The following is a 23327-nucleotide window of genomic DNA, read 5'->3' on the forward strand; positions in this document are numbered from 1 at the left end:
GAGGGTGCTGTCTCCGTGTAGCTCTGTCAGGGCTTGGAGGGGCCGGCCCACATAGCAGCGTGTCCATGGGCAGGCCTGCGACCAGGCAGCACGCCTATATTTAACCTCCTCTCCAACTCCTGTTTAGGAGAGCAGGCATGTGACGACCCTCTCCAGACCACCACTCGTTGTCCTCCATGCAGCCAGCTACAAGTTCTTCCTTGTTTTATTTTTTCTTACTGACGGGAAACAGGGTGGGGGTTTGCTTCTTAATTAAAAACTGCAGATAACCTGTTGGATGGGATTGAGAAGATTAGCGCTTTGGGAATTTGGGGTAAGTGGGGAGGAGGGGGGGGGGGGGGTTAGCTTCCCCTCGTCAGTGGGTTAAAGAGGAGAGAAGGTCTCTTTCAGCTGTGGCGTCCTCTAATAAACTGGGCACAGTAATGGCCGGCGAGGGCAGGGGTCGTGACTCGTGACCTCCCCGACCCAGGTGTGACCCCATGTGACCCTGTAGGCTTGCTGGTGGATGTTCTCACACCAGATGTGAGCTGCCTCAGAAGCCAAACAAGATCATTTGAGTTTTGACATCTTGGATGGAGAAGGGACAGCTGTGGCTTGCTAATGATGTCAAAATGTGTTGAACGTGGCGGAAAGTTCCATAGCTCAAAATGGATCGTTTTCATTCCCTGAAGCTGCGTTTTTGAAGCCTTGGAACCAGACCGTTCTGCAACCTCATGTTGTATTTGCTCTGGCAGATGGGTCTGGTCCCTTTCTTATTCAAACTGATTTTCTTCCGACCAGAATCTGGTCTGGCCAATCACAACTGTTTATCTGATATGGGGCGGATTTAATACAATGGTACAGAGGAGGGCCGTTGAGTTATTTTAACAACCAAGATGACGTTTTGTTGTTCTGATTGGTAGTATCTAGGCTATCCAATTGCATTCAGATGCCTTTTGGTCTCTGCCCGTTGATAATTCCCTTTGGAAAATGAAAATGTGTTGAGTGATGCCAGGCAAGAATTTCGTTTTTGTTAATGAAAATTTACAACAATTGCAAAGTTGCCCTAATCTTTAGGGTTCCTCGGCTTTGGATTGGGAGACAACGAAAACAATAAGTTTTGTTGGCAGTAGTTCCATTAGACAATTGCTTGACTGAGTTCTGTAGAATTTTTTTCTTTCTTCCAGGAGACAAAGTTTGGAAAAACAATGGCTTAGTTCAGACAAAGTGTTTTTTTTGGCAGGGACAATAGCTATGTTGGCTAGGTTGTTGATAAGCCTTGGTAAACAATGGCTAAGTCCAGAAGACAGTAGATGACTTCCACAGACACAGTGACAGCATGAGGACCCAGCATGTATGGAATCCTCTCTCCCCATTCAGACTCAAGGGTCTCCCTGGCAACCATTGTCCCTCTCTCTCAGCCTTCCGATCTTACCCCCCACCCCCCCACCACCACCTCCACCACCAACCACCCTCCATCCGTTTACACACTAATGCACTTGACGAAATACACACGTGCATGTATGTGAATAGACACTCACGTATACACACCATGGTTGAGCCCTGTCCCAGCTTGAACCGTGGTTCAGCAGCAATGGCATTGTCTTGGACATCCCCCCCCCCCCCACACACACACACACACACGAACACATACACCCCTCCTGACTCCCTGGCTCATAATCCCCATTCAGAACTAGTGGTCTGTGAGAGTCTGGTAACTTTGCATGCTGGGTTAAGGGAAGACCTGAACATTCACAGCCATCTGACGCATACACTCTCTGACACATTCAGCCTGCCTGTCTGCCAGCCTGTCTGTCTGCCAGCCTGTCTGTCTGCCAGCCTGTCTGTCTGCCAGCCTGTCTGTCTGTCTGTCTGTCTGTCTGTCTGTCTGTCTGTCTGTCTGCGTACCTGTCTGTCTCTGTCTGTCTGCCTACCTATCTTTTTGCCTGCCTGCCTGCCTGCCTGCCTGCCTGCCTGCCTGCCTGCCTGCCTGCCTGCCTGCCTGCCTGCCTGCCTGCCTGCCTGCCTGCCTGTCTGTGAGCCTTCACATTTGGTGTCAGTCCAGAAGCGCCCTCCTGCTGTGCGGATGATACCATTACTGTATGTGTGTCCACATTGCTCCATACCCCCCACTAGGCTCTGTGTTAGTGTGAACCTGGTGAACCGAAACTGTGTGTGTGTGTGTACTAGCCTGGATTAGAAAATGATCTACATGGTTAAATGCACTTAGATCTGTGTTGAGTGCCTTGGCCTGCCTACATTGTGTGTGTGTGTGTGTGTGTGTGTGTGTGTGTGTGTGTGTGTGGGTTGGCTCAGTTAGAAGTGTGATTCGGCAATGCGGCTGCTATGGAAATGATAACCTTTGGTAAATGTTTTGCTGTAATGCCCCGGTCATCTGCCGTGGCTTTGGTTTGACTCTCTCTCTTTCACGCACGCACACACTCTCTTTCTTTCACACACACACACACACACACACACTGTCCCACACACGCACACGCTCTCTCTCACACACAGGAAGGACACATTTCCAGCTCATTGGAACGTCCTGTCTGATTTCCCTGCTGGGTCAGACGTCTTGGCAGCGTCTGCCTCTTTGTCTCCTTCCCCAGCCAGGGTGACAGCTGACTGGACTAAGATCAGCTCAGCTCAGGGCTGGGCTGGGCCCACCCGGTGCTTGGATCATCCCACCTGATGTAAATCCACCTGGTGACCCATGGAGCTGATGCAGAGTGAGTGAGAACAGCACCACTAGAGGGAGCTGTTGTGCCTTCTCTCTGTTGGTCATAGACAAGCAGAGCTGCTGACCAGCATGCCAAGTCTTCTCAGACAAGCTTAATACTGACTAACCAATATACACACACAGCTGGCCTGTAGAGATACACACACACACTCTAACACAGGTGAAGCGGTACATAAGCAATGACCCGTAAAGATTTTGTTTGTCTCACTCTGTCCGTCTCTCTGTTCCAGCCTGTCAGTCTGTTCCAGCCTGTCAGTCTGTTCCAGCCTGTCGGTCTGTTTCAGCCTGTCGGTCTAAGTCTGTTTTGTTTATCTACCTGTCTGTCCGTTTGCAAAGTTTTGCTCATCTACTTTGTCTGCCTGTCTGTCTGTGGATGACTGGAAGCCTCATATAGTCAGACTACCGTGCTTAGCTGCAGTTGTAGAACCTCGGTTTGAGTGTGTTTTAGAACCCATCAGTATGCAGGTGTGTGTGTGTTCGTTTGCCAGTTGAGGTGATCGGCACACACACACAGACAGTGGGTGGGTTACACAGTTAATTAGGTGCAGTACGGCGTCCATCTGTGCGGGTGTGTGTGTTCAGTAAGGAGACTAGGGCTGGATAATCTGGGTTTACAGATTAGACCCTGCACTGGGCAGCAAGAGAGGGAGGAGGAGGAGAGACGGTGTGGATGGAGAGTGGACAGAGCTGGTGGTCAGCCAGAGGAAGAGGAGGAGAACACAGTGTGCGTGACCGGGGCTTTCTGGACTCTGTACCGTTGTTGGACTGCGCCAGTGGACGTTATTTGTGGGCCTATAAAAACAAATTGGAATCGATGTTTTTTTTTTTGTCTTCGAGGCCAAAAAGTTTTTTTTCTTTTGGAGAGTTTGCATATTTGGAGGGGGGGGAACTGGGCTGTTTTAGTTTGAATCCTATGCTGCCGGTTTTGGAGATGGCGCTTGTAATCTGACACTGCATATTGGCCACTGCTTTGTCAGGAAAATCAATGCAGGTCAGTAGGAACCCCTGAGAGAGAAAGAGGGAGGGATACAGGGAGAAGGAACAAAACCCGGGAGGAGGAGCTGGCAGCGGAGAAGGGAGGGGGGCGAAGCGGCCTTTTTGGAGATCGGGGTCTGGTGGAGGGAGTGGGGGATGGAGGTCCCCCGTGACTTGCAAAAAAAATTCAACACAAAAGCCTTCAACCCCCCCCCCCGCTTTCACACTAGAGGGAGAGGGAGGAAGATAAAGGGAGAAAGAGAGAGAGAGAAATCGAAATAAAAAGAAAGGGGGAGGCCTATTGAAGTTTGGGGGACGAGAGGGAAAGAGGAGAGACGAGGCTGCACACACACACACACACACAACCCCCCTACCTAAAGGGGGAGGGTCTGAGAGAGGGTCGTGTGAGGAGAGAGAGGGAGGGAGGGAAGGGTCTTTGGGGGTCTTAGCTCGTGACCGGGGATGATCACATACGTGCAGTGTCTCTCCTCGGAGCCGGTGGTCAGCTGCTGGCACAGGGCCTGCTATGAGGACCCTGCGGAGAAGCTGCCCCCTCGCACCCCTACCAAGATGGGCAACAGCCTCCAACTCCAGCTCCAGGCTTCAGGCCCAGTTAGGCCCGAGGGCAGCCTGCGGCGGCGCCTGCTGTCAGTCAAGGTGCACCAGAGACAGGACTCTCTATGGACGCCCAAACCGCTGCTAGGACCCGTGACCAAGGGCTCGCCCGGACACACGTACACCTACCAGGATGGCAAAGGTAGAACCAAATCATCTTTTTTAGACACAGGGGATCGATGGAGTTTGTAGTTCATAACGGTGGCTGTAGTCCTCAGTGGTTGTTTTACCAACACAGACTGTTTCGGTGGTTGTGTGTATAGAAGAGTGTGTTTTGAGGTCATGCAGTACATCTCTTCATACACACACGCACTTTGGCCTGATTCGTTCACTAAGGAGACTGATGGGTGTTGCGCCAGGACTGTTCTGGTACTGTGCTGGGGGCTGGTCTGCTGTGTCTCAGTCTAGTGGGGGTGCAGAGAGGAACACTGCTGTCGACCCAGAGACGGGTCAGGTGTGGAGGGTCTGGATATCTCATCTCATACTAGACTGGATTGGGCTGGTTAGTGAACTTGGGGGTGTAGAGGATGCAGGTCTGTGCGGTTGTGGTGGCTGGAGGGGGCATGTGGTCCAGCTTTCCCCAAGCACAGCTTTGTCTCCTCTCATTATGTGATTTGCATCGCTCGTAATTGTGTGATCTCTGCCGTCTGTCTGTGTGTGTGTGTGTGTGTGAGAGAGAGTGTGTGTGACTCCTTGGTCAGTAGGCAGGTGGTGTGACCGTGGCCCAGATTGTGCGGGGTGACCGGTATGACCTTTGACCCCCCCCTGAGTGATAGCGGAGGGCATCGGGAAATTCTCTGGTTGACCCTTTTCACTCTGGCCCATTAATAAGTCATAAACGATGTGGTCGTGAGGCCCCACGTAGCCTAGCCTATAAAGTGTGCGTGTGTGCTACGAGTGTGTGTATTACTAAGCGTGCGTGTGTGTAACGTGTATTACTATGGGCGTCTGTGTGTGAATTACATTATTACAGATAGTAAAATATGGTCCCCCCTGGGAACCAGGGACAAAGCCAAGCAGCTGGGGGTGACGGGTCATCTCTGTCTGGGGATGGTGGAGGTGACCCACTTTCACCTAGGGCAGTGAATAAAGAAGTGATCAGACACGAGAGCCCACTGACAGTGGACAAAGGAGGACAGGAGAGAGAGAGACACAGAGAGAGACAGAGAGAGACAGAGAGAGACAGAGAGAGACAGAGAGAGAGAGAGAGAGAGAGAGAGAGAGAGAGAGAGAGAGACATAGCCAAGCCTGAGAAGGACCCGCGTCCAGATGTGTCCTGCCTGAGTCCGTGGTCCGATACCACAGCATGGAGCCAAGCGAGGCCGGGTGACGGTGAGAGAGAGAGAATGATAGGGTTAGGCCTTGAACCCCTATCATTATTATTTGTAATTATACAAAGAAAATTTCTCCTAGTAAGTGTGCATGTTCTCAAGCAAGCATGCGTGTGTGTTTGTGTGAATCACTTATTCCTGTGCATTTAGCGTAACAATGCGCCAGCCCGTCCCCTTGCCAGTCTTGTCTAACGCACCGTGACAGATCAAGATGTCTCCAGGAACACACACTGGTCTGTGTTTGGGTACAGTACGGTGGGTTTGGGGACAGTAGAGTATTTTTTTTATGTATTTTACTGTTTTTCGGTCTTGCTACAATCCCCTTTACTTCGTTCACTTACGTTAACGACTTAGTTTTGACTGTGTCTTTTCCCTTTCGCTCTGAACTGTACTTCTGTCTTTTAGTCTCTCTCCCTCCCCCTCTCCTCCTCTTCTCTCTCCCTCCTGCTGGGTCTTCTTTCTTACCGGTTTAGAGGTGGAGCAGGTGTCACCATAGATCCCCCATAAGCCATCAGTGGGCACGCTGGCCCACCCATCAGCCAATCACATCCAATGACCCCCTAGGGAACAGGACCTGAGTAAGACAAGTCCTCAACAACAGTAATGGGTTGGTTCTAAATAAATGTATTGGCTTTCTCTCTCTCTCTCTCTCTCTCTCTCTCTCTCTCTCTCTCTCTCTCTCTCTCTCTCTCTCTCTCTCTCTCTCTCTCTCTCTCTCTCTCTCTCTATCCCTCTCTCTCTCGCTCTCTCTCACTCACTCGCTCTCTCTCGCTCTCGCTCCCTCTCTCCCTCTCTATATCTCCATCTTTACCCCACCTCCCCTCTGTCACCCTCTCTGAATAACAGAACTAGACGGTCGAGCCGTAAGTGCTTTGACCCAGTTGGACATTGTCTAAGTTTAACCGTGGTCAAGTTGACACAGTGACCGGTCGCTCGGACTCACCGTGTGACCGTTCAGACAAGCAAGCTGCTCCTTCTTCTCCACCTGGCATGCAGCCCGCGTTCACCTCAACCGGCCACTTCCAAACTCCTAGAGAGAAGCTGGCACACGCACGCTCCTTAATGTGTGTGAATGCTTAAACGTACGTGGGTTCATACGTGTGGGGGTTCCTGTGTGTGTGCGGGTGTGTGTGTGTGTGTGTTGTTGGCCCTGTGCTGAGAGGCAGAAACACAAAGAAAGTTGTCTTTCTGCCTGATGAACTCTGCTGGAGAAACAGTCACAAAGACGCATTGTTACTCATCACCCCCCCCCCCCCCCCCCCCTTCACACACACACACGCACACACTCAGAAAACCACCACTTGCAGGTTAGGGCACAATGGCATGTGTACCTGACACCACAGATTTCAGTAGGATAAACGGGTGGGTTAAATCCGTTGCCCTGTGTGTGTGTGTTTCCACCATGTGTGTGTGCTTGTTGGCAGTGGGGGTGGGGGGTCAGTCAGCTGTGTAATCAGGGTGATGGTCTGTGTGTTTTTAAAGAAGGGTTAGGCTTCTGCCTTCTCTGCTAAACACAGAGTCATTGTCCTCTCTATAACATGACCTCAGACTGTTGAGGCTGACTGACTGAATGGGAGACTGGCTGGCTGACTGGCAGGCATGCTGACTGGTAGACTGGCTGACTGGCTAAATGGCTGCCTGTCTGACTGGCTGGCTGGCTGGCTCTGTCCCATGTGTGAAAGAGTACTTGCACCCTGACTGAATCCCTCACTTTCCTAATTCGATTCCTCGGTGAGTGATTTTCCACTCTGGTGCTGGGCGTGTGTGTAACAGACCCACTCCAGGCTGGTTAGGGTGTAACAGACGGTGTGTGTGTGTGGGGGGGGGGGCTAGTTCAGCCTAATGAGTCTTCCATCATGGCTAACAGATCTAACTGAGTCATCAGTGATGGGTAGAGGAGGTGTAATGGAGGGAATTGATTGCACCGGGTTGTTCAGACTCGCGTCGGTGTACGTTTGTGTATTTAGAAGCTTATTATCATTCAGTGAGCAGTCTCTGGAGCAGTCTCCTCTATTTGAGCTTTACTCAGATGTGCGCGTTCACACCCCCCTAGTGGCCGTGCATGTGTACTACACCATGGTGAGGCTCTGCAAAGAGGGTTAGGGTCTAAGCTGGTGCGTGTGTTGATCTGATACGGACTCTTCTGGAAAAACGAAATGCCCGTAAACTAAAGGTCGGGATGGGTTCAATTACCTGAATGTGTTTAGGTGTGTGTGTGTGTGTCTGTAGCCTTATTCTGGTCTGCTTACTGTCTACCTCTGAAATGGCTAGCCTGATCTGACACATTTTCTTTAATGACCCTTCTGATCACAGGGAGCTCTGATTGGCCCAGGCTACTCCTCTAGAGGGCTTTCTGGGTTCCACTCAAACTCCCTCTCTCCCTTTTTCCCTCTCCCTCGCTCCCTCCCTCCCTCTTCACTAATCTCACCGGGTTCTTTTATGACGCAGAGGCTCCTCAGATGTAGAGTACACAGGAGTGCTTCAGTTGGCTTCTATACTCTTCTATACTCTGTGTTGGCCCGTGTTTGGAATTCTCTCTCCCACCCCATCAGCCTTCTTTCTCAGCCCCAGGCCACCTCTCTGCCTCTCCTTTAGCCTCTGTCCCCCGTCTCAACCTTATCTCCTATCCCCAGGCTTTGTTCCGAAGCCCCTGCCCCAGCCCCCAGCCCCTGCCCCAGCCCCTGCCCCTGCCCCAGCCCCTGCCCCAGCATCAGACCTGCCCAGCCCAGGCTGCTCCCCCAGCCTGTTTTGATGGAATCAGCTGGAGGTTCCATTAAGCCTGAAGAAGAAGAGCTAACCCAGCCTCTCTAGCTCATGTTCCCCCATAGAGACTCATTATAATGGAGAAGTGAAGGGTGTGTGTGTGTGTGTGTGTGCGTGTGTGTGTGTGTTGGGGGGGGGGGTTAATTCTGTCTTTGAGAGTTGTCCCTTCCATGGCAACCCTATTTTTGGTAGACTTTTACTTGAATGGAAAAGACTTGACATTGAAATTAACTAAGAACTAAAGGAGATACAATGAGAACATAAAAAACAGGAGGCCTGAGATATGGACATCATTACTGGTTCTAGTTAGTATACATTTGTATGTATTGTATTGACAAAGACTCCCTAGGACATAATGCCACTTCATTGATTGTGAATGCCAGCCCTATTTTAGTAGTTACATACATTCACCACATGGTGTCGCTATATTACCAATCACTGGCACCTCAATTCCAACCACAGTCCTTGGTTCACAGTCCTTTTGCTTGATATGGGTTTTAGGGGAACTATTTATATTTACTTAAAAAGATTGAGCTAACAAATGGGATTAGCATTAGCATATTGATATCATTATGTCAGGCACCTCCGTGAAAACTTGCATCAGATTGATGAGCTATCAGGAAGAAACACACATTTATCTTCCAAAAAAAGATGGTAGGCGTCACGTCAAATTAAATCTTGGAATTACGGAGGTCTTTCAAGTGAGATATTTGATCAGTGGAGGACCCTGTTTTCCCTGGGGACCCATCATAGGGGCGCACTCACTGTATTCAAATGAAACCTCCCTCTCTCTTTATGAATCCATCCATCCATAATGGCTCAGCTGTGGATGGAGGAGGTGGGGAGGAGGGGGAGGGAGATGGGGGGAGGGATAAGAGTTTTTTTAACGAGGGAAAGAGGGACTGGGAGAGAGAGGGACTGGGAGGATAAGGGGTGCCAACCTCTTTCCCAGACGAGGTCTTTGGATAGGATTAGTAGTGTGTGACCCCAGGAGAACGCGCGCACACACACACACAAACCTGTTTAGCTCTTGGACAAGGATCTGTCTGTTTAGACAGATGACACCCCCAATCTTAGAAAACTTAAAGTACATGTGTGTGCCCCGTGTGTGAATATATGTGTGTGTGTGGCAATACTGATCCCTGTAGTCTCATTATGACTATGCTGTCTATCCTCACACTCGAACATGCTGTTAGAGACTTTTTAATAGTCAGGTTGTAAAGTGTACATCCAGCTCCTAGCTCTGCTCCATCCCGCACACTGGGATAGGGTCACAGACTCACTGGTCTTCCACAAGCAGCGCACGGTCACCGTTCTGATACACAACCTCAACCCCTTGTGGTCATGACATCACCTGGCCTGGTTGGTTCTGCTACAGTGTGTTGGGAATGAGCTCAGCTATTTTGACTGTCAACACCAGGATGATGCCGGCCTGGTTGACAGGTGGCAGGCTGGTTATGGGAAGTCGCTCTTCAGAGGACAGAGTTGGACGGTGGCGGTCAGTATGGAGATGACGGGAGTTTCGTTGTGAACGTCAACTGGCCTGGGTGTTGTGGAAAGGCTGATCAATTCTGTACAAGTTCTATTCTGGTTGCCCCATGAACGTACTGTACAATCTATTTATCTCTCTCTCACGCACGCACACAGCACAGACAAATCGACAGGGGGTAGAGGTCAATCCGATCGAAACGATTGGCCGGATGGCATGGCGGATTATGGATCAAAACTGATCTCTGCCAGGCCACCAGGCCCTGTATCAGACCGCCTCTCTCCGATTGGCTCAATCGCTCCAGTGCCAGAAGTGTGATTGGTTCGGGCACTTCCTGTGTCAGTGGTTTGGCACAACATGACCCACCGCTGCTGTTGGTGAGAAAAGGGATAGGATAGAAAAGTGGGTCACATTGCACTGGACCTATCACACACATACATACACAGTAGCTAACAATGGCTCTATAACCCACTTCCCTTCATTACCTCAACATCCGCCTCCCACCCTCCACACAGACACACACTCAGACCTGCTCATCCAGTCAACCCCAGGCCACCCCCATCTGTGGCTTGCTGCTTTGCACCCCTGAGCGAGCGGAGGCACTTAACCTAAATGAGCCCAGTCTGGCTGTCTGACTTGAGGAATGACAGCAGCACCTCTCAGCTAGCCACGCGAGCTAACGCTACCCTGCCATAGATACAGATGACTCTCAAGGTCATCATTTTAGCCTATTAGCCTGCCAAGCTGAGTTAATGTAATGTTGGCCGGCCAGCCAGGCAAATCATGCTAATTAATCATCACGCTAATAATTGTGGTTAGCCTAGCCAGGCTCTACCCTGTTGGGCATAGCATTGATGACATTAGCGTGATTTAGCCTCCGCTAACCTCTCCTTTTTTAATGAACCAGTTTGTTAACCTGCAGTATGACAGTCACTCTGTACATGCTGTGGGGCTACGGCAACCAACTCACGTCTGTGTCCGATTTATTGTGATGTGTGTCTGTGAGGCTAATTAAATAATTGCATTGATGGATGGCAATGAGAGTGTTATGATGTAGAGCGGGGCATACACACACATACACACACACACCCACACACACACACCTGCCCTCGGGAAAGAGGAGCAGACAGGCCTCAAGCTGAAATGTAGGTCAGGAACTCAGCATATGCACTGAGAGGGGAGATGAATGCTGTGTGTGTGCGTGTGTGTGTGATAGAGACAGAGAGATGTAGGATCCTGGTACAGGGTACATTCTAACCATTAGGCTGCATGAAGCCACAAGGCTCCCTCTTGCAATATCAGTGTAACCGATTATAGGACAGACAGCGCACACGCACACACACACCATAGAAACACGCACGAATTATGGATTTGACAGAGCCTGCTGTAAAGCACAGCACAGCACAGGGGAATTATCATCCTATCAGTATGCATAGGAAAGACATGGATACATGCACACACACACACGCATAAGACATGGACACACACACCCTTGTCATGCCGAGGAGATATTGATGTGTCTCCGCCTGAGAGGAAAGTCTTAACTGTTGAGTGGCTTCTCAGTCGATAACCGAGGAGTCAGGCTGCCTGGTCGGTAATGCTCTCTAACTACAGACCTTAGAGGGCCTGACCCCAGCTGCCTGTATGACACAAGACTCTGTCTGCCCCATACGCTGGTATTATTAGTCCCTCTGAGCTTGTACGCACACACACACACACAGTGCTACTACACACACTACCACACTTCAATAGCCAGACCAGGATTGATATGGATATTTATGTGCAGACAATACTGCAAAATATCGACTGTCTATTGAGAGAGGGAGAGAGTGGGAGAGGGGGAGGGAGGGGGGGGGGGGGGAGAGAGTGTTTGGGAAGGGTCCGTACCATTTGGAAAATCTGCGCCAATCCAGGTGGATGTTGTGGGGGTTGAAGCCAGCTGGCCGTGTCGCAGTGTTTGTGTTGATCCAGAGGCTGTGTTCTCAGCTGCTGCACAAGGGAAAGGGATTCTGGGCTCCGTGGTGTTCCCACCAGGCTATGTTGGGGTCAGGGAGGGGAAGTAGTTAAATGGAGGTGATTTAGACCCTCCTGGAAGACAGGCGGAGAGACGGGCACAAATCTTCACTGACAGAGGGGCATAGAGTGCCCAGGGCAGGGAACCAAAATGCCACCATGCCTTCAGGGCCCCCTTAAACAGGAGCACAAAGCAGCTGCCTCGTAAAATAGCAATGTTTAGAAGGCCCGCTCCGCAGGGGGACACATTGAAGTGCGACACGGCTTCATGTGTATGTCACTGAAGCTAACATTTATGAGGGCCCCGGGGGCCCCTCTTTTGAATGTGTGTGGGGGACTAATTGAAGCAATGCTCAGCTCAACATTTTTGGCTTCACGTCAGCATTGTTTGTGCTCTTCCAGCCTTGCCTTGGGTGAGGTGGGGGGTGCTCATTGGTTGATTACACTAACGAGCTGGCAGGACGCCCCCTCAGGAGCTGGAGAGTGGTACGATCCACAGACTCACACATTTTCTTTCATTCCCTCTCCCACAGACACACACATGCGCTCACACACGGGACACACAGAAACACACACACCCACTTTACCAACCAGATAGAATTTCAAAGGGCCAGCAGGAAAATCGTCGGGGTCAGTTGATGATGGAGAGAAAATTAGGCATGACCGTTGACCCTGCTGAGCTTTTGTGTGTGTGTGTGTGTGTGTGAGTGTGTGTGTGTGAGTCTGCATCCGCATGTGTGTGTTTGATTCCCCTAAGATAAGATATTCCTAATCAGTTGTGCGTTGCAGATGCATCAACTCCTCCTCGCTCTCTCATTCCAATATCCCTTTGTTCTCCTTTGTCCCCTCCCTCCCTTCCAATCCATCCATCTTTTTCTCCATCCTCTCCTCTTCTCTCTCTTGGTTGTTCTCCACTTTCATTTTTTTTTTATGGATTGGCTTTTGAACTTCTAACATGCAGCCTCTCTCTCTCTCTCACACTCTCTCTCTCTCTCTCTCTCCCTCTCTCTCTCTCTCTCTCTCTCTCTCTCTCTCTCTCTCTCTCTCCCTCTCTCTCTCTCTCTTCCCCCAAGCCTGTGTTGTGTTCATCTGTGTTCAGTTGTTCTTAGCAGTGTGCACAGTACTTCTTTGTCATTGTCAAGTTCTCTTTTTGATAGCTTCTATTTGAGCTTTGTCCCCTAAATGCTGCTTCATGTTCAGCTGTGCCCACTTCAAAGCAGCATTGACCCACACACTGCTTTTCCACACACACACACACACACAAACACACACACACCTGTGTGTGAATAGCCACACGTTTGAATAGACACAAAAGATGTCTCTCTTTCTTTATCTATGCTGATTGTTGACAATATGCGTAAGATGATTGAACATGGACTCGCGCACGCGCACACACCAAACGTATAGGGAGTGAATGTGTTTGTGATGGTGTCTGCATTCTCATGCTGCAGTGAGCAGAGGGGTTCTTGTCTGGGAGGTTTTCTCATGGAGCATTAAAGAGAAGACGCCTATAGAAGGAGGCCCACTCCCTTTAAAGCCGAATAATTAGTTAGCCTTGGTCCACACACACACACACACACACACACACACACACACACACACACACACGGTGCCCAACAAGCCTATTGACTAGAAGTCACACTACTCTACTTAGGAGAGGTCTGGCCGTGGCCAGTAAAACGTTTTGCATTGGCCTTGACCACGAACACACACACACACACACACTGAAACAAACAACGCAGACATGCTGCCTACTTCATCAACTCAAGCACATGAAGCCACTCTTGCAGCTGAATCAATTGTTGTCACCAACCCAAGTGGTCAGAAGTGGATGTCCTGTCAACACACACACACACACACACACACAGAGACACACAACCTTTTCAACTGCCTCCCTACGGCTCTGGTTTTCAGTTGCAAAAAAAACAACCTAAAACCAACAAACAAGTCCATTGTCATGCACCAGTGCTCTGTCGCGGGGCTCGGTGTTTTGTAGTATGGGACAAACTCCTGAAAACACCCCTCCTATCAGAGCTGCTGGCTCACCCACCCGTGGTCAGCGCGTTTGGTTGTTTTGGGCGTGGTGCGTTTGTGTTCCGGTTTGGACGGGGATGCTGTGGGGGGGGAGGGGGGGGGGGGGGGGTCTTCTGGGTCGTATCTGCTTTTTTCGCTCTCTGTCCCCCGGCACATGTTGATGACCTCATCCTACCCCTAGATCATCTCCCACCACTTGGGTTCCAGGGTTGAGAGAGAGAGGGAGGGAGGGAGGGAGGGAGGGAGAGAGGGAGGTAGAGGGACAGTGATTGAGAGAGGGGGTGGAAGAGAGGGGGAGGAGAGAGAGAAGGATCATCTGTGCTGGAATCTTAGCGGCGGTGAAGGCCGACACAAAGGAGGAGGTCGGTTGGAAAACCCAGAGAAGGAGGGAGGAAAAGAGGGCCGGGGAATGAAAGGCTGAGAGGAGGAGGAGGGCAGGGCCAGGGGTCGCCCTGGTAACCTCTGTCTGAGTGGTCCTCAGGGAGCAGAAGGTCATATCACTCACAACAGGAGAGCGGGAGGGACAGAGGGACATAGTGATGGGCAGACTGCAGTTGTTCATACAGTGTTTGGGTAAACACTGAGAGTGTAGAGTGTTTGGGTAAGTCACCCTAGGTGTCATGGAAAGGTCAAACTGTGTGTGTGTGTGTGTGTGTAGAATGCATGGGAACTCTGCCTCGTGCTAAACTCATTAGTAGAGAACTTCAGAGGGTAGCTGCATCTTACTTGGCCTCCGTCAACTGATTGAGGGCGTCAGTCTAATGAGTCAGCCTTTAATCGGAAGTTCACTTTCAATGTTGATAACAAACTTACCGTTCAAATCAGAAGCCTTGGCACCGTCACAGTCCTCTTTGTTGACTATGATATGACACATGAACACACACCCTATACCTCTCCCTTCCCCTCCCTCCCCCCCCCCCTCCCCTCCTCTAGGTGATGTATTATTCATGCCGTGGTGCAGGCCTCGGGGGTCATCTCTCCCAGGGAGCAGCGCAGCACGGATCGCGTTCCCGCTCCCTCCTCCGTCCACGACGCTTTCATTCACCCCGACACGGGAGAGATGAAGGAGAGAGAGGGATGGAGGGCGTTATAAATAATATACTTTCATTCATAGCAAGAGGGGGGAGAAGCAGAGAGAAAAGGGAGGGGGGGGGGGAGGAGAGATTAGATCACATCTGAGAGATGATGGTACTGGTCAGTGTGCCATGTTGGTGTGTGTCCATAATGAGTCACATTAGTGGTAAACTGCATATCGTGAGTCATGTGACTGAGGCTGATACTAGGTGTGCCACGTCCTGATGGCATGGCCGACTAGTTTCACAGATAAGAGATAAGAGGAAGGGATGGAGGCGATAAGAGGGATTTTGGAGGCAGTTTGCGAGGCAGGTTTCCTCCCTCGCTAGTCCTTGCTGCCATCCTGAAGAGTCAGCTGATGAGAAGATGCAAGGTCAGGATGAGAGGGAGAGAGAGAAAGAGAGGGGGGGAGAGAGAGAGAGAGGTACAGAGAGAGGGAGGGATCGGAAGAGAGGTAGAGAAAGAGAAAGGGAGAACAAAGGGAGACGGCGGTGGCAAAGGCGAGAGGTGAGTCGATATAGATTAACTTGGTCGTCATCAAAGCTTTGAAGAACTGAGGGAGTAAGATAAAGAGAGAGAGAGAGGTGGGAGGGGGTGGGGGGGCACACTAGAAAGAGGAGCAGGTAGAGTCGTTGGGGAGATAGGAGGTGGAGGGAGGGAGGGAGGAGGGAGGGAGCCAGAGGGAGGCCTTACATTAGTGGATTGGTTGAAGCAGCACCATGGTTGGAAGGCCGGTGTGCATGCTCCCTGTTCTTTTAGTCCAATTAGAGAAATACTGCCCTGTGCATCTGACAGAGGTGGGGGAGGTGAGTGTGTGTGTGATGGGGGAAGGGGGGCTTCCGGGTAGACTGGTTTGGGTTATTGTGAATGGAAGGAGGGGGGTGCTGGAGTAGGGGGAGGGGGGTTGCGGACGATGGTTGACTGAAAGAATCGGGGCTGGAGGGGATGGGGGTTGAGTCTGGGGTGTTCGACAGTCTTGGTAGCGAGGGAGGGGGGGGAGAGCATGGTGTGTGTGTGTGTGTGCTTCCGAGTTTAGTGGAGGTTACGGCTCACAACTTGCTGACTGTGGCCGTGCATGAAAACGTGCGTGCCAGCCTGCCTGTGTGTGTGCGTGTGCGTGTGTGTGTGTGTGTGGTAACAGCCGGTTGAGAGGGAGAGCCAAATGGGGTGTGAAAACGGGGCGGAGAGAAGGATGAAAAGAAAGCAAAGAGGAGGAGAGCAGGAGTCCCTAATTACTCAGCCCAGCTTCTTATCTGACTGTCAGAAGCACGGGACAGGCTTCATTACAATGTTTCATTCAGCAGGACTCGTTTATTACCCTCGTTTATCACCCGGACCCTCCTTGTCTTCTCGTTTGCAAAGTTCACCTCTGTCTTAGGGTGCGTCACATGTTGTGATGGCATGAAGAGGCGTTCTTCCGTGCTCAAGCAAGTGTGTTATCTTTCCCACAGGCCTAATGGTTAGGAACGTATGTTGTTTTTAAGTTCAATTATTCACATGCTAAGAAGGCCTATAGATTTCTGAGGAAAAAGCAGCTTAATTTGGACGGAAACAGCTGAGCTCACATGGCCAACGCCAAAAGGAAGCATATTGTTTGATCAATGACATCTTGACTTCATAATCTCCTGTTATTGTGATATTAGTTTAGAGTGGCTTCTTTCGGGGATGTGGGAAGCGCCTCAGAGTGTACAGTGGGCCAAACCCCATATGTTCTCTGGTGGAGTTGAAAATTGAAACAATTGCAGCTTTTAGAGGCTCCTTTCTTCTAATCGTGTCTGAGATGGATGGATGGATGGATGGAGGAATAGCACTAATCCTTGAGATGCCCTAGATTTGGCCCCTGATGGCAGACAGGGTGGAGCGAGTTGTTGACCTGTGTGTGTGTTGTCAGATGCTTGGAGAACAATGGGATCTTTAATGACCGTCGCTGGTAGGCTCGCGTCTGCATATATTATCTTAATACTGTACGCGTGCCAGACAGCCGCTGGCCCGCATACATCCACACCGGCACAGCCTGGGACTGGCCAGGGGCTGCGACGCAAGCATGGGGACTGGGGGTGGAGGTGGGAGGGGGACTGGGGGTGGAGGGGGGGATGGAGGGGGGGGGACTGGGGATGGAGGGGGGGGGCCTGGGGGTGGAGGTGGGGATGGAGGGGGGGGGGGACTGGGGATGGAGGGGGGGGGGACTGGGGATGGAGGGGGGGGGACTGGGGGTGGAGGTGGGGATGGAGGGGGGGGACTTGGGGTGGAGGTGGGGATGGAGGGGGGGGGGACTGGGGGTGGAGGGGGGGGGACTGGGGGTGGAGGGGGGGATGGAGGGGGGGGGGGGGACAGTTTGCCAATGAGAGGAGTAAGCAGAGAGGCAGAGAGGGGAAACTTGCAGAAGGCCTCTCTGTGTGATTCTGGCACCAATATGATCACACTGAAAGCGGGACGGATCAGAGCACCCTCACACACACACGCAGGCTTGCACACACACACACACAAACACACACGCAGGCTTGCACACACACGCAAACACACACACAAGGAGTGGCTCTCCCCCTCAGAACTGCAGAGACAGACTCGGCAGAGAGCTGAGAGAGGAGCGGAGGGGGGGGAGGAGCAGGGGGAAAGGGGGGGCACTGTTAGCCATAAATTCAAGGATCATTTGCAAACCCATTCAGGTTCCTGTTGCAGCCCACAACCCCCCCCTCCCACCCTCTCTCTTCACTCTCCCTCCTCCAGCCCCCCCCCCCCCCTATCCATTTGGGATGAAAAGAAATGGGGTCGCAGGAGGAGGGGGGCGAGGGAAGACAGAGTTTGCGTGTGCACTTGTGCGAGAGGCCGAGTGCGTACGTGTGTTTGTCTGCGTGTACGCCGTTCTGAGTCTCCTGTGTGAGCCTGTGGGTGTGTGTAGACGAGTTTGCGTCAGAGCGCAAGTGTGTGTGTGTGCTGAACTGACTGGACCGTAGGCAGAGTGAATAGAATCTATCTCGACGTGGCACCGATTCACTGATGGTGCGTTTCCACCTCAGGCTGTCTGATTAGAGAGAGGGAGGAGAGGTTGGGAGGGAAGGAGAGGTGGGGAGGGAGGGAGATTCGAAAAGAGGACATGTCAAGAAAGATGGAGAAGGCAAGAGGGAAGAAGTGCGATGACATTCCTAGAGGAGAAGGAATAGTGTGTGCTCCTGCGGGTCCCTCCGAGAGAGCAGAGACGAGCGGCGCCAAGGAGACCCCATCACGCCTCACAGCAAAGAGGAAGACTGTTGATCACTCGCTTGACGCGTGTTTGAACGCTCCAGTCCTCCAAGCTCTGTAGGGAGAGAGGGAAGGAGGAGAGAGGGAAGGAGGAGAGAGGGAAGGAGGAGAGAGGGATGAAGAGACACAGGATGAGGAAGAACTCCTTGGTAACCAATGCACAGGGGAACAGAGAGCCAGCTCCTACTCCCCTCCCGCAGTGTGTGTGTGTGTTTACACGTGTGTGTGTGTGTGTCTCCCAGGGCCAGCCAGTCTGAGGGAGGAGGGGTGGGTGAGTGTGGGAGGGAGGGATAGGGGAGAGGGGAGAGGCTCATTGTGAAGGGAGCAGCGCTCTCTCTCACACACACACACGCTCTCACTCACAAACACACGCTCATTCTCCGCTGTGCCGCTGTAGAGTGAGACTACGAGAGGAGGAGCGCGGCAGCAGTGTTGTTCCGTCCGGTCTTCCCGTTCCCTTCCCGATCCTCGTGTCTCATCAGAGCACTGTGATTGAGGAGATCAACACACAACGCACTAACAGGAATAATGGTGTTCATTGGGACCTCGTTGAAGTCGGTCATTAAATACTTCAAAAGGAAGGGTAAGAAATCAATACTTTGGCTCCGTTTTCCGTCTTCTAAAACCACGATTTGTCAATCGTTTTCAGCGTTCACATAAAAAAGATCGTTTGAACATGTTCTGGAAATTATATTTAATAAAAGACATCATGCAGTTTTTACATTTCATTTCAACTTTGTAAATCCATGGCAGCAGGTTTGCATTTCCCTCGGTTTGTTTATAGCTAAGCCCAGTGCGGAGGTGTCCATGACAGTAGCAAATAAACCGTTTAAGTTTTTGGGGGCATGTTAGCAGGTGGATTCAGTGATTGTTGTCCTTTGTGGTTCAAGTCCACAATAGTGGCTAATATGGGATTGGCAGACGACAACTCCACAGCCCTCTCTTCTCAGCCCTTAGATCTGTCTGACTGTTGTCTTCAGTTACCTAGTAACCACAAGGTCAGCACTTTCAATGGTTAACTTACAGCTTTAGAATGGGAACTTGGATTAAATTACAAATAAGAGTAAATGTCTGTCATAATGTGATTGAAGCATGAACATTGAGAGTGAAGCCGGAATTTTCTTTCTCACTTCTTGCGTTGCTTTCCTGCAATATAGGCCAACGGTCCAAAATATTCCTTGCAAACTTACAGTGCCTATTAGCCAGGCTCAAACTATGTGGCATTGAATTTGCGTGTTAAGCCTTGGGCATGTGAGGGTTTGTGAAAGGGTCTTAGTGTGAGCTGATTGTGATAATGCTAATCTCAAGTGTATTTATATATGTGTGTGTGTGTTTGTGTGCTATATGTGTCTGCGTGAGCATAACCGTTAATCATTAGCTTAGCAGTTTTCAAACTGCCCCTCAACCAGCGTACCTCAAGGCTAATAAAGTGTTGACACACAAGGAAATGAAACGGCTGTGTACCTATAGGAGGAAAACATCCGCCACACCTCAGAGACACCCACTCCTGTCATGAACACATCTCAGAAGAATAACTGATAGACGATAAGAAACTGATCATGTGCAGCCCGGCCCTGTGGGTCTCCTTCACTGCGGGACATTGGGAGCGCTCCACGGCCTGGGTCCAGTCAGGTGATTGCGTGTGTGTGTGCTGCATCAGGCCGAGACCAGTCTGCCTGATGCGATGTGAGCTAAGCACCCCTGGACCTGTCGCATCCTGTCACTGTCACGTCCTGTCACTGCCACATCCTGTCACGACAGTCATAGAGAGGATGAAGATGGTTCTGACCTGCTAAGCTCCTCCCCTCCTGCTCCAGCCCATGCTGAGGAGGCCGCACGGCGTGGCCCTTCGCTCCTGCTGGTCCGTGAGGGCCGTGCGCCTCGTCCAGAGCACGTGAAAGTGGACGGCGTGTCGATGGATGCTTATCCATGTACACGGATATGTGCTGATTGATCGCTGATCGGGGATTCGGTTCAGGATTATGTTGGCGATATGCACCGATGTGTTTTATTGACTGTTGTGGAGTGTTGGTGTGTGTGTGGCCCGACACTCTAGCCTTCGTGTGATCGTGAATCTTTAGGAACGAATCACAAATCTATCGTTTCCAGAGAATTCCGCCCAAGCACATGGGACTGAAGTCGTTCCAGTTTGAGTGATTATCAGTTTATTTTGCTCCCACCCTCGTTTGTAGAAGTGGGAAGGGGGGTAAAGGGGGGATTAATGGACAGCTGAAAAGCTTTTGCGCCTGTGTGTGTGATTGGGTAAAGGGAGTGAGGGGTGGGGGGGGGGCATTGTGGTGGTGAAAGGCCTGATGTGGAGACTGATGCAGGGGGGGACAATGCTGGCTTTGTGTCCCTGGTCCCCCATGCCCTTGGGTCTGGGTCTCCCTTTTGAGTCTCTTCAATCAGCCTGCAGAGCTGGGCTGGGGGAGGGGATACCTGTTTGCACTGTGTACCCCAGGCACTTCTGATCAGGCAGGTTTTCAGAGTAGTGTGGTGCGTGTGTGTGACCGAGAGAGAGAGCGCTAGGCCTCGCGTGGATGCCATCTAATCTATGATTCTGATCGATGTGGTCACACTCTTAAACAATAGGTGTAGTATGATGGTATTACACAATACGGACTAACCTTGACACACAGTGTGTGAGTGTGTGTTTTATGATCTTATATGGGTCGTTGTAAATGACGAGGGATGGTTGTAAGTCTGCTTACTGAATAAGATAGAAGTGTTTTAGAGAGGCAGAGAGAGGCAGAGAGAGAGGCAGAGAGAGAGCCAGAGAGAGAGACAGAGAGAGAGGCAGAGAGAGAGGCAGAGAGAGAGGCAGAGAGAGAGAGAGAGAGAGAGAGAGACAGAGAGAGAGACAGAGAGAGAGAGAGACAGAGAGAGACAGAGAGAGACCGAGAGAGACAGAGAGAGACAGATGAAGAACATGAATGAACACAAAGAGCTCCCTCGTCTCTCGTTAGAGGCAGGTAACAGCCAGCCCGCCGGGCCGTCCCCGAGGTGTCGGCTGCAGCTCCTGTGTCTACACAGACGTTAGATGCCAACGGTCAGCTGCACGGCCACTTCCCCGGTCAGCTGGGTGGACCCTTCACACCTGCCCCAAAACACACACCTGTGCACACAGCAAATACGCAGACAAACACCAGCCCAGACCCCCTCCCCCTCCCCCCCTTTCTTCTCCAGACACGTTCTAACTTTCCCGCCGGACTTTCCTTTTGTCGTTTTGGGCTTGTTTACCCAAACTGTCCTCTGTTGATGTTTGGACAAACCTCCCCTCTTGTTTCCAACCACACACAAACATACACGCGTCATCTTTTTTTCTCTTCAATTCTACACTCCCCTTAATTATACTGACTTTGTGTAGTTAGTGGCACGTCGTTTGGTCAGGAATGAACAAACTCATCTGCTTTGTGCGGTACTGAATGGCCTGTTATCTTGTGTATTCCTCACACATAGTAACATGTCCAGGCAGACTCTTATATGTAGTCTGACTGTCCATTTACACTTCTGGGAAGACCCATCAGGTCCCCACTCGTCCCCCTCCCCCGACAAACACACATTCCCACATTTCCTGCCATGGCCCATTTGCACCTGTGAAGAAGCCCTCATACATACCAAACACACCCACCAACACTCTCACCCCCCCCCCCCCCCCACACACTCCTCAGCCCGCCCCCTTCCCTAACGTCTTGCAGGCTCTTGCCTCGGTCTGGACCTCTGGCACATTGTTCTGTTGCTGAGGAGACGTCAGGGACTACAGATAGTCAGTGTTCTGTCACATGGAGATACACACTCACTCGCCTGTTGTGGCATGGATACACTCTCTTGGTAAGCTCAGTTTTTTGGGGGGAGTGGGGGAGACGGTGTGTGTGTGCTTTGTTCAGGTTGGTTCATGTCTTGGTGTATTTGGTTCAGATAGTCTCTAGGTTTGTTGTGAGGCTGCTTTCTCCTCTGTACATTATGTCTTTATGAAAAGTGTTCAAGGGAAATCCAATCAGTAAAGGGTCGGCCAACTAATGAGCTACCTCAGAGATTTGGTTTGTCGTTTTTGAACGTTAGTTGTTTAGGGTTGCTCCTATGCACCTCACCACGCCGTGTGGTTTAAGTGCTCCAAAAAGTTTCATCATCCAAGCTGTATCCACCTTTTATACAAATGTCATGGGTTGTAATATAAATACAAGCATAAGAAAACTGAATTGTTTGAATCACACATGCTGTGATGGACCATTTGCTAAGACCAGTGACATTTCTGAAGACAGAATCGATCTGTATCATGAAGACCTTGGGGCAGGGCAACCTTTCAGATTTGCAAAGTTTTGGACCTGAGATGAGAATACTGTAGGACTGCTTGCGTGTTGACAGTGAGACTTCAGAGAGTCAGTTTTCAGTTGCTGGTTGCCCCCCCCCGCCTCCCCTCAGCGAGCTGTGAAGTACTCTGGTGGACAACCTCACACCTCTCTACCAAGCCCTGCTGGCAGAGTTCTTCACCCTGCCTCTTCCTCCTCTCCGCCTGACAAAACAAACCGAACATCCTAAGATCAAAAATGCCAACGTGTGCTCGACCTCTTCTGCACGTGGCACACAGCCGCTTTCCGATGTGAATTGAACACCAGAAGGGTTTGTTTGATTCATCGGTGGCTCACGCGGGTCCACTCTCGTGAGACTTTGAAATGTGCTGTGCCGCTTGTCCCCATGAAATAAGCCAACATTGCTCTTCCATTGTATTTCAGCACTATATTCATGCTGACCTCATCCCCCCTGTGTGTGTGTGTGTGTGTGTAGCCGTGTCTAACCTGGATGAGGAGAGCAAGTGGACGGTCCACTACACGGCCCCCTGGCACCAGCAGGAGAACGTCTTCCTCCCTGGCAGCAGACCGCCGTGCGTGGAGGACCTGCACCGCCAGGCCAAGGTCAACCTCAAGACCGCGCTGAGAGGTAAGGACCTCGACCGCCCGTCTGCCCGCCCGTCTCCCCCCATACAGAATACATTAGATTACAGAACCACCTCAACCACCACCCCAAAGAAACCACCGAGCGTGGAGATTGACGGTTAAGATTACAGGTCCCTGCG

At 51.2% G+C, this 23327-nt stretch overlaps 1 protein-coding gene across 7 annotated transcripts in view; it reads left to right on the plus strand.

The window, feature by feature from the left end:
* Positions 1 to 23327, plus strand: part of nhsl1b (NHS-like 1b) — a 75558-nt gene that overhangs the window by 31641 nt on the left and 20590 nt on the right. For 5 of the 7 annotated variants that reach the window (XM_047022295.1, XM_047022297.1, XM_047022298.1 and 2 more), the window contains exon 2: positions 23039 to 23191. In XM_047022295.1, the coding sequence (XP_046878251.1) occupies positions 23039 to 23191 (153 nt within the window). Of the gene's footprint in view, positions 1 to 18561; positions 18837 to 21950; positions 22085 to 23038; positions 23192 to 23327 lie in introns of those variants that run through there. The other 2 variants (XM_047022299.1, XM_047022300.1) reach the window with 2 other exon arrangements.

Source organism: Hypomesus transpacificus, chromosome 6 (genome assembly GCF_021917145.1).
Source record: "Hypomesus transpacificus isolate Combined female chromosome 6, fHypTra1, whole genome shotgun sequence".
Lineage (NCBI taxonomy): Eukaryota > Metazoa > Chordata > Actinopteri > Osmeriformes > Osmeridae > Hypomesus > Hypomesus transpacificus.